General features: G+C 43.4%; 1 protein-coding gene across 5 annotated transcripts in view; it reads right to left on the bottom strand.

The window, feature by feature from the left end:
- Positions 1-5,006: 5,006 nt before the first annotated feature.
- Positions 5,007-12,221, bottom strand: part of BRPF3 (bromodomain and PHD finger containing 3) — a 288,586-nt gene continuing 281,371 nt past the window's right edge. For all 5 annotated transcript variants that reach the window (XM_072137236.1, XM_072137237.1, XM_072137235.1 and 2 more), the window contains one exon: positions 5,007-5,798. In XM_072137236.1, coding sequence (XP_071993337.1) covers positions 5,612-5,798 — 187 coding nt within the window. In that variant the 3' untranslated portion in view covers positions 5,007-5,611. The remainder of the gene's footprint in view (positions 5,799-12,221) is intronic.

A 12,221-nucleotide genomic window follows, 5' to 3' on the forward strand; every position in this document is an offset into this window, starting at 1 on the left:
ATGAAGCTCTCTCGGTCCTTTCTTTGGCTCCGTGCTTTTTCTCTCACATTAGTTATGCACTGCACCAGAGAATGATGTCATCACTGTGTTATACCTGAGAAGCAGAAGTAATCAATCGCTGCACTATGTGCAGCTTATGTGTATGAGTGATCCAGCTCAGGTTGATTAGTCCTGTCTGGATGTTCAGAAAGCTCTGTGTAATGTGTTTATCAATGGCAGGGTGATGGGAGGATGTATGCACTGAGCCATAGACTAAATTCCTCTTACTGTTGGCGGAATTTAGTGGCAAACTTAAAGGACTCAGAAAAGGGATTAACCAAGATATGATCCTACATCAGTGTAGCTACAGCATTCTCAAGGTATGTTTGCTTCATACTGCATCAAAGAAAATGGTAGGTTTCCTTTAACTAGATTGGACACACAAACTAAAGGAAACATTAACCAATGAGGAACATAAATAATTTACTCCTGAATTGGACACCTTTTTAAGAAATTTATACCCATTTTTGCAAATTACAACACAATCAAACTATGGTCATCCTATAAGTCCGTCATCGTCCATTTCTTCAATCACTTTTGGTGATGATCAAGACGATTTCAGAAAGCAAACCCGCAAAAAAAGGGAGAGAAACCCTGTTCATCACAGAAATTCAAAGAAACGACCAAACCAGATTCAAAGCTTAAGGTAATCAATCAACAACAACTTATTTTGCAAATTTTTGCCCCTCACTCTCAATTACTTTAGTCTCCTCGGGGTAACTAAATATCTTCAATTATTTGCCAGAAATATTATGTCAGGGCGCTTTTTTTTTAAGGATTACAAGATCTGCTGAGAGAACAAGGTATGTTAGAGATGGTAGAAATAAGAAATATACAATGATTAAATGTCATCCCTTCATCAATGCGTTCCAAATGCAGTACTTTTCCTTCTTATGCCCTTGCATCGCTGTTGATTCATTTGTAAAAGCAAACTGTTAGAGATCCCACTCTCTATCTGTCACTGACAATTTAAGCATGGAGGAACAGTCTCCTGAAACTAAAAGATGTGAAGGATATCCTTGTGGTAATGTGGATAGCTTCTATTTATAAAATAGACAAGAATGCTACCGGAAACTTACTTACAATCCTTTTGGGTCCTTCAGTGGGGCCATCAAAAGCTTCTTATGCATGCAGTAGACGATGCTTTGCTAGTGAAAAAGTTTTTGAGTGTGTTATAGATGGCGCCGCTGCTGGGATTTGCCTCAAAGAAGAGGTTGTGCTCCAGGGGTGTCGCCCTTGCTAATAGCAGGGGACCATCAACAACGCAGCTCACACTATGTTGTTGCAGTAAAGACATAGAATCCTGCTTGGGCAGTGTCGTTGATGCCCACTGCACTGGCAGAGTGGAGAGGAATCCTACCATACATGTCCTCTTCTTTGTCCTGCTGTCTACTTGTGATTTCAGAGTCCCACAGGTTGCTAAGGACCAGTCCAATGTAAAGAAGGTTGTCTTGTGCCAATTGAGTTTCCGCCTGGTGTACTACAACATTTTGGATGGCCTCAATGGCATAAGTGCCTTGGAACAGTCCATAAAGAACAATGTCAGGATCGGTGGTTGTGGACCCACTTAATCTTCGCGAGGGATGGAGTAAGCCAACACCTGGGAGCGGAGTCTAAGTGGCACCCAGTATTCATCAGAGCCCGCAGCAAAGCGGGTTGGACTTGCTGTGGCGGAATACCACCAGGCCACAGGCGTGACTTGCTCGCGGTAGTGGCAAAGGCGAGGTACAGAAACGGCAGGCAGAATCAGTCGGAGGCAGAATCAGCAGGAGGTCAGGACAGGCGTCACAGGATCGGAGTCGTGCAGAAGGTGGCAGAGAATCGAGGTAACAATAACATGCTTTCTCAAAGGTAACAAGGAACAAAGATCCAGCAGGGTTCACAGGAAGAGGCAAACAATATATCAGGGCAGCGATAGGCCACCGCCAACTAGCAGAGCGCTGGCCCTTTAAATTTCAGGGGGGGGGTAAGAGTGGTAAGAGTGGGTGCCGCTACAAGGGGGCACCAGGGTCCACCTGCTACCAGAGACGTGGCTTGCAGGTGCACCCCTGACAAACAGCATGGTATGACATGGTGTTCAAGGGCATCCAACAGGCCCTGAGTGAAGGGGCACTCCCAGAACAGGTGCAGAGGAGTATCCTCCTTCCAGGGGCAGTAGGGAGTGTTGCTCATGTTGCGGACATGCATAAACAACCTCTCTCTGGATGTCCATCCACGACAAGTCCTTGTGCCTGTTGAACAGTCTGCTCAAGACACGTTGGCCCAAACAGTGGGCATGTCCTGGGGGACTCCCAGAACGGACTCCAACAAGTTGGATGAGCTTTTGCTTTGGTTTTCACAGATCCGGTTTAGTCGAGATCCCTCACAAAACAGACAGCCTTGTTGTAGTATCAAGGTACTTCCCAGTTGTAAGGGAAGAAGCTGTCCCACTTGTTCCTCCTGTCCTCTGGAGAGGTCTCAGCTGGGACAAGGGGCAGACTTCTGAAAGGCAGGGTCTGCTACTCAATTTTCCCCCTGAAGCACCAGCAGTATTCTTCTTTAGTCCTTTGTTTGGCAGCCGTACATGCTAGCTCTGAAGCCAGCCCTTCACCCACAGGATTAAAGATGATGACTCCTGTAATTAACCCCTTAAGGACGCAGGGCTTTTTCGCTATTTTCTCACTCTCCACCTTAAAAAGCTGTGTGACGGCTTATTTTTTGCATAACAAATTTAACTTCTCAGTGACGTTATTTATTATTCCATGCCGTTTATTGGAAAACTGGAAAAAATTCCAAATTTGGTGAAAATGCTTTTGAGTCACTTTCTTGTGGGCTCAGTTTTTACAATTTTCACTGTGCACTCCAAATAACACCTCTGCTTTATCCTTTGGTTCAGTACAATAGCGGTGATACCAAATTTATTTACATTTTCAAAAATGAAGCGAATGTGCACTAAAAATATTTTTTCCGCCATCTTTTCATACAAATAACCTTTTCATACGATGGTGTGTAGAAGTGTCAGTTTTTGCGAAATGAGCTGACGGTTTCCTTGCTACAATTGTACTGTGTGACATTTTGATTACTTATTACACTTTTTATGTGATGTAAAATAGTGTAAAAGTAGAGTTTCGGACATTCGGGTGCTTTTTTCTGTTATGTGGTCCACCGCCGGCAATATCAGTTTTTATATTTTGATAGATCGGGCATTTTGAAAGGAGGCGATACCTAACGTGTTCATGATTTTTACTGTTATACTGTCTCTGATATACTGTCTGGGGACCACGATTGGTACAGTATGTTACAATAGGGCGCACTTTTTGTGTGGAACTAATAAATGGGTACATGATGTTCAGAAGCGCAGTGCTAGCTGTTTTTTCACTGCCTAGCACATGGCCCCTATGAGCTCATGAACACAGCTGTGGTTTCCATTCCACAGGAATGCTAGAGTCAACTGCGCAGCCCGTAAAAGCTAGAGCAGGCCCTACTCCTGCCAGTCCTTGTGGCTGGGGCTTCTTCTATTTTCAACAGCATGTGAGCACTACTCGCTTGACAAAGGGGCCGCCAACAAGGGATCACGTTTCCTTTGCGGCCTGCAAAGAGCACACGTTTGGGCGTATAAACCCTTAGGTATAGCAGTATGATGATGAGGAAGATGTAAAAGTGAAGAACATAATATGGCTGTAGGTCAGACTCCACAGAGATGATGTGACTTGAAGGAGAAGAAACATGATGGGTCTAATGGAGTAGATATGGAAAGAGAACTTCTACAATTCAAGGATGTAGTTTTTTATGTAGCTGCATATGAGTGTCTCCTTTCAAGAATTTTGTACGTATGCATTTAAGACCCAAGCAATGCCCCAGCTCCTAAAGACAATTATTGCTGCAGTAACATAATATGTACTGAATTACAATGTTTTTTGAACTATAAGAGACACAGTTTAGCAAGAAAAAATCTTGCTAAAAAGTACCTGCATCTTGTAGTTAAAAGCTCAGAAGGATCCAGCACTGTCAGACCCTCCTGACCACTATGTGTGGTGACATAGCGCGTCACCCAATCTCCATGAGAGAAGTACCTCCAAACTCTCTGTTCCGTCACAACTTGTAGGGCACCAGGACGTGCCATGATGTAAATGGGTCATTTGACAGTCTCAAGTCACGACACTGAAGATGTTAAGAGCTGCCTATGAGCTGACTGTAAGTAGCTGGGGACATGGAGGAGAAGGAGAGGGCAGTTTTACAGAGAGAATTAGGAGCAGATTGGGGGGGGGGGGGGGTGAGTGGATTTATTAACTATAGGGGGTATAAATGTGTATATATATGTCTGTTTGAGGAGGTGGAGGGTAAACTGATGGGATGGAGAGCTGGGGTATGAAGGAGAGTTTGGTAATTCTAAGTGTTTGAGATCTAAGGTTGAGATCTAACATAGTAGTAGTAGCTAGTATGTGTGGGGGAGGGAGGTGGAGCAGAGTGTTTGCAAACAGAAAAGCATCTTATAGTGCGAAAAATATGGTACTATGCAACAAAGCATTCACTAATGTCTTTCTGTAGATGGTTTTTGGCGCTACAGCTGATCATCTGACCGAATGGTCAGTTGAATCTGTTCACCAGGACAGGGGCCACAAGAAGAAGAAGTAGTGCAGGCCTGATGCATCCTTGATCTATAGGAAAAAAATATTTACATATGGAGAGCTTCCTCTTAATTGTAATCCCACCCAGGTCAACATCTGCAAAGAGTTTGTATGTTCTCTCTGTGGTTGCGTTGGTTCCCTCCAGGTACTTCGGTTTCCTCCCACACTCCAAAACATCCTGGTAGGTTGTTTAGATTGTGAGCCCCATGGGGACAGGGACCGATTTGACAAGCTTTGTGCAGCGCTGCGTAATCTGTTTGCGCTATACAAAAAATTATTATTATGAAGAAAAGGCCGATGTCAACTATGATAAGCACATATATTAATCTTATTTAATAAAGCAAGTCATATTTTCCAAACTTCATTCTGGATAAACATATCCATGATATTTATTAAAGCCAGCAATGTATGTATTATACAGCTCTGTGAAATAAACAATTACAATTTACCTTTTTAATTCAATTTTTAAAAATCATACTTGTTTTAAAATATTAAGAGGGTCTTATATTATTTTACAAGCTTGTAAAGTCACTGTGTGCTTTGGTAAAATCTGACAACACACCACATTAAAAATAAATTTAATATAAGCAAACCTGTACTATATAATTTTGTTTTAGACACGGGAATAGAGTTTAACAGAACATGCTGTATTAATTTGGCACAAATGATCGCTGTATGACAGATTTCTTTACTAAACAACTAAATGGATGAATTTACACATAGTATTTTTATTTTCCCAAGACTCACCAGAATTTACTCTAGGTCTTGTGTATAGAAACTGGAACTAATAAAAAGTGTAGCAGATGTCCAAGATCCTTTCAATCATTCTTTTAAACAGAAGCACTAAAATGAAAGCTGGGATCTGACTGGCAACCACTGAAAACCACTTCCTATTACTGGTTTTTATACAACAGGCCTTCCATTTCCAAATGTATACAATACTTTTTATTACAAAATCAGTAGAATTAGTATAGGTAGTTTGATGCTAAAAATGGGTGGTAGCCACTGACACGACTCAGGTGGGACATGGCACGATCAAAAGCCACCTGCACAGACTTGCGGATGCTAGTTTTTCGTCCTTCCAACATTTTTAGCTTGTCGACTGTATCATCAACTCCCAAAAGTAGGATCTTATCACTAGGAATCCACTGCCTGAAAGAAAAGCAAAAAATAAGTTGCATTGTATGAAGCAAACACACACTCTGTCACAGATCAAAGAATTGTTTAACATACCTGACTCTTCCCCTTCATTAACCCTGTAATGACCGATGTAACGAGTTTTAACAGCGACCATTAAGGGTACTACTTCTGACTTGCTGCCTTTCTATATTGGTGCATCAAAAGAAGATTGCAGGAGATAATCTTCTGTAAGTGGAAGTATCGGGCTGTGTCATCACAGCCCAGACCCAACACTAACACCTGGTATTGGAAAAACTCTGATTCCGGGTGTTTAACCCCTTACACGCAGAGGTCAAGCAAGACCGCAGTGTAAAAGTGTACCCCTCCTGGATCCTTACTACTGCAGCCCCGAGGTCGGAACTTGCAGTGTAAGGTTGGAGGAACACTTGTTCAAGCCCAACTAATGCTTGGTCAAGCCCAACTAACTGAGCATTACTTACAATATACACTAAAAAAAAACAAATAAAACACAAGAAACATACATAATTGTTATCACAGCATTTGTATTAATCTGTACAATAAATCTAAATCCGAACAAGACAGAAAAAGGTTGCCTAGTTGGCCAACTCACTTTTCAAGTCAAGAAAAATACATCCATAAATCGATAAGAAATCCAGCAGAATGTACCAGTACCATAAGTAAAATGTAACTTTTAATTACTGATAAAATAAGTTCACAGTGAACCACAATAGGATGCGCATCAACCATCTAGTCAGCAAAAACACATGAGAAAGGGAGCTCGTTCAGACCTCCAATAAGTCTTGTCTGACACAGTCCCCAGTAATACCTCACCATGCCTTAGTGCATTCCTGTATAGCATATGACACGGTGCATCATCTCAAAACCACGGACCAACATTAATCTGGACAGTAAGGAATAATAGGGTGGATCTCACCAGTCTTCGATGCTCCGTCTCCTGGTCGAGCGGTACTGGTCCGGAGGAACAGGACCTATTAAGCCCTACAATCGCTTTGTATCCTGACCCCGCAATATAGCTCCCGCCCTGACAAGGACGGTCCCAGTACTGTCCCTTTCAGACCCTGTTAGTCCCTAATATGTAATCCCTACGCGTTTCGTACATCGTGTGACGCACTCATTAGGGGAATGAAGTAATGTAGTGGGCTATGCAGTCTTGATGCTAAGTATGGCTGCAAAAGCTCCACATCAAAGGGTTAAAATGAATCAAAAACGAGCAGTGGCCCGTATAATACAAGTTATACTAGTATGGTGGCTAGATGTAGTGGCATGGGCACCACAATCTGGTGCTCTCACACTTTTAAAGTTGATGCTGCCCTCCCCCATGCGCAGTCAGAAAACTGATAGGCTGAGGACTTCCCTCCGTCAATGAGTGGGAGGAGCTAGGATTTCACGGAGTGGGAGGAGCTATGATGTCACTTCCATCCAATGCCTTGTATAGGTACATAGATGATGTCCTAGTAATCTGGCAGGGCTCACAAGCCACTTTTTCTACATTTGTACGGCAGCTTACAGCACCATAGGGCTGAGTTTTACCCACGAAAGTTCCGAAAAATGCCTCCCATTCTTGGATGTTTTGGTTTCTAAGAATAGTGAGGGCACCATACTCACTGAGGTTTATCGTAAAACAACCTCTTCCAACTACCTTTTAAGGTGGGAGAGTAGCCACCCATTACCCCTGAGGTGTGGCATCCCCAAGGGGCAATACCTACGCCTCAGGAGGAATTGTTCCACCACAGAACTATTCCTCAAGCAAGCCAGGGATCTACGTCATAGATTCCTGGAAAGAGGCTATCCAGACGAAATTCTTAGAAAAGCTTTCCAGGATGCCCTTAAGAATGACCGAAGTCACCTCTTATCAACAAAAAAACAGGTGATAAAGAAAGAGGAAAAAAACATTAAGTTAATCACCACGTTTAACAATGGGGCTGAGGCTGGAAAAAAGATTTTGCATAAGCATTGGGACATATTGATGATGGACCCAGATCTGAAAGATGCCATCAGCTCGCATCCAACAGTAACCTATAGAAAAGGACGTTCACCTTCAGGACCACAGGCAATTTTGGGTGCAGTGGGTGTGTAGCCTGTCCCAATATGAAGAGATGCAAGTCCTTCACATCATCAGTCACTGGTAACTCCTACATGATTAAACAGTACATTAACTGTAAATCTGTAGGAGTGATCTATAGAGTAGTCTGTGAATGTAAAATGGAGTACGTGGGCAAAACAATCTGTGAGTTTAGGAGAAGAATTGGAGCACACCTAGGCGATATAGCTCATGGTAGGGACACGCCGCTTTCCCGCCATGTGAACTTAGTCCATAATGGTGATGCCAGTAAGATCTGTTTCCATGGCATCCAAGTAATCAATAGACCGGAAAGGGGAAATTGGGACAAGTTAGTCCTACAGCAAGAAACAAAGTGGATATTTCTGCTGGACACAGTGGCCCCGTAAGGTCTAAACGAGATGCTAAATTTTGGTTGCTTCATATAATTCTAGAGCAATTTTGAGTGGGGGTTTTCTTCTGCATGTACCCTCTTTGGGAAAGTCTCATTCTGTCTGTTCTTTTCATTTAAATGTCTAAATTACCTTGCCAGCTATAAACCAACTAGATCGCGCAAATCTGCGCACTTGGATACCTACATATCAAGCGATGATTATGTACAGCATAATACGCCTTTATTTAGTTAGTATGCAACAATAACGCTAGCATACAGGATGATTGAAGTGTATCCATGGTGACTTTAAACAACACTTCCGTCCGCCTCTACCTGCATCCTAAAGCATCCCATTGGAGTGGAGGTGAGGGCGGAGTGTGGGCGTATCCGGTGTGGTTACGCCAAGGGCTTTTTTGCCTTCTCATGCCGAATCCGCCCATACTTGACTCCACCCACTCAATGACAAAACAATGTCTGAGTGGAGGAGTAGTGAGGGGGTGTGGCGCATATTGAGCTTGCTCGGAAGCGACTCCTCTATGATGAAATACTGTGAGGGTGGAGGAGGAGGGAGGAGGTGTGTCAGGGGAATCCCCGGATATAGCTCCTCCCTCTCTGTGACGTCATAGCTTCCCCATTCTGTGATGAAGGGAAGTTATGTCATAGCTCCTCCCACTATGTGGCATCATAGCCCCTCCCACTCATTGACGGAGGTAAGTCCTCAGCCTATCAGCTTTCTGACTGCGCATGGGGGAGGGCAGCATCAACTTTAAAAGTGTGAGAGCACCAGATTGTGGCGCCCATGCCACTACATCTAGCCACCATACTAGTATAACTTGTATTATACGGGCCACTGCTCGTTTTTGATTCATTTTAACCCTTTGATGTGGAGCTTTCGCAGCCATACTTAGCATCAAGACTGCATAGCCCACTACATTACTTCATTCCCCTGATGAGTGCCTCACACGACGTACGAAACGCGTAGAGATTACGTATTAGGGACTAACAGGGTCTGAAAGGGACAGAACTGGGACCATCCTTGTCAGGGCGGGAGCAATATTGCGGGGTCAGGATACAAAGTGATTGTAGGGCTTAATAGGTCCTGTTCCTCCAGACCAGTACCGCTCGACCAGGAGACGGAGCATCGAAGACTGGTGAGATCCACCCTATTGTTCCTTACTGTCCGGATTAATGTTGGTCCGTGGTTTTGAGATGATGCATCGTGTCATATGCTATACAGGAATGCACTAAGGCATGGTGAGGTATTACTGGGGACTGTGTCAGACGAGACTTATTGGAGGTCTGAACGAGCTCCCTTTCTGATGTGTTTTTGCTGATTAGATGGTTGATGCGCATACTATTGTGGTTCACTGTGAACTTATTTTAACGGTAATTATTAAAAGTTACGTTTTACTTATGGTACTGGTACATTCTGCTGGATTACTGTACAATAAATCTAAAGCAATATTGAATGTGGTATGAATATATTGAATATGGTTAACATGGGGGGAAAAAAACTCAAAGAACTTCCTGCAATATATAACTTTTCATCAAATACTCTCACAAAAAAAAATTCAGTGTTCCAAAAGGGTGCCACTGAAAAGAACGACCCTTTTCACAAAAATAAGCTCTAAACCAGCTGTTAACAAAAAATTTTGGCCTCTGAAACATTGCATTGCTTTTAAAATTGAGCAAAGATAAGAAAAACAATAGAAATGAGGTATTCCTGTAATCATAGTGAACCAGAGGATAAACATACTATATTATTTTTATGTTGTTACAGTAAGCGGCCAGAAAAAGGGGCTATAAAAACAAAAATGTATGATTTTTTTTTTGTGTCCACATAAGTAGTTCATAAAATCTCATAAATAAGCTATAGACACTCCAAAATAAATTAACTTTACAGTGTAACTCATCCCACAAATAATAAGCCCTCGTTTTCATGACAAAAAAATAAAATTTTATAGCCTGTACAATGTGACAATACAAATCTGCTCTGAATGGTGCTGCTTTCGTTCCATGCCCGGCCATGTGCCGATACACCAGCTCACCACCACATGTGGGCTATCGGTACACTCGGGAGAAATTGGGTATCAAACTTTGCACAGCAATTCATCATTAAATTCATTGTGAAAGTGTAATTTTTGACCTAAATGTATTTTCAAAAAAGCATACAAAAGTTTCTAAATTCCACCTCCATATTGTTTTTATCATTACTTGGCTTTTACCTGACAAGGAGTCAAAAAGGATGCACGTTGAGCTTAAATATCCATTAGTCAAAGTACAACAAAATAGAAGAGCATCCCATCACCTCTTATGTGAGGAGAGACCATATAACAGGGAAATACAGTTGCTACCAGGGAGTGAGCAGTGTATGTATTGACCAGGTTGTGTAGTGTTGCCAACTGCTCGGTAGAAACAATACATGAAGCCATGGAGGGGAGGTGCAAGACAGTCAGGTGCAGTATGTCCACTGGCTGACCCTGAGGAAAGTGAATCTCATGCACACTGGAAAGTGGAGAAGTCGGGGGAGCGGTGGAAGTCTAGCCATGTTCCCCCCAGTCTGGAGATATTTCTCTACTGTGGAGTGTGAGTCAGCCGTGAGTGCCTCCATCCTCTGGAGTAACAACATTTCTTGTAGAAGATACGTAGCAGAAGGAATTCTCGTAGTCTGGGGACCAAAGCCCGAGCTGCTATGAGGAAGAAGCCCAGGAGGGGGTGTCTGGTAGATCGAGACACAGTAGGTATCATGAAGAGGAGCAATTGAGCTGAGTCATTTTGTAGTACTATACCCGTTATTTTGTGGATCAGCCTGATAACCATTTGCCAGAAGGGCTGAAGTATCGAGCATTCCCACCAGATGTGTGTCATCATGCCAGGTGCCTGCCTACATCTCCAGCACCATGCTGGGTAGGAGTGATGGTCTAGCCGGACCTGAGTACCATCTCGAAATTATCTTATAATTAGTTTCCTGGGCTTTGTTAGAGATGGAGAGTTTGTGGCATAGTGCTAAAGATTTATCCCATTCCTTTGGGTTATAGGTTGTGTGTAGCTCTCGTTGCCTGGCTTCTACTTATGGTGGCTTGGGATCTGCCCATTTATGTCTAGATATAAGGCGTAAATTGCAGAGATTGGCTTTGGTGTAGGCTTTGGGGCAATGCACATCTGTTCGAAGAGATTGGTATCTCTGTGGACCTGCACTTTCGATTTATTGGACCGGTAGAAGTGTTGCATTTGTACGAATTCCCATTGGGAGCGTGTTGTTATTTGTTGGTTTTTTTGGAGATTCCTCTGTCCTGCAATACAGTTTTGAATAAACGTGTTTTGTCAGATCTGAGAGGGGCAAGAAAAGCAGTTTATTCTCCCGGGGGGAAATCTGGGTTATCAGTAATTGGTGTGAGGGGACAGTTGCTGTTGAAGAGTCGATAGGCTTTGGGTGTTTTCTGCAGGGTTCTCAGGATCTGCTCAGTAACGTATGGAAGTTTTGTGAGGTGGTGTTAGTGGGTGATGTAGGTACTCCTTCAGGGGAGGGATTAAAGTGGGGTGGGTGTTTGAGCTGCTTCCAGACCTATCCATAGCTAGACTGACTTGTTGTGGTACAGGTTAAGTATGCGAGCCAAGGCGTAGTAGTAGCCCTTACAATCGGGGAAGCCCAGACTACCCTGATCCTATGAATCAACGTGTTCTTTGCTATTCTAGGGGGCGAGGAGGACCTGTAGAGTGTGCAAGAACCGACTACCGACTTTGACATATTGGGGCACATTTACTTCTACCGATCCCGTGGCGCGTTGTCCGACGAGGATTCGGGTCTGGCGGGATTCACTAAGGTCGTGCACTCGATATCCAGCAGGTGTCGCTGCTGCGCTGAGGTCCGCGGGAGTTCACCCCCTTCTTCCTGGTGCATGTAAGTGTGTGATCTTGCGACACAAATCGTTTTTTAAGTTGCGCGGTTTTTCCCAATCCGTCAGGTTGTCCGGCCGCCAAG

This window comes from Engystomops pustulosus, chromosome 2, assembly GCF_040894005.1.
Source record: "Engystomops pustulosus chromosome 2, aEngPut4.maternal, whole genome shotgun sequence".
In the NCBI taxonomy this organism is placed as follows: Eukaryota; Metazoa; Chordata; class Amphibia; order Anura; family Leptodactylidae; genus Engystomops; species Engystomops pustulosus.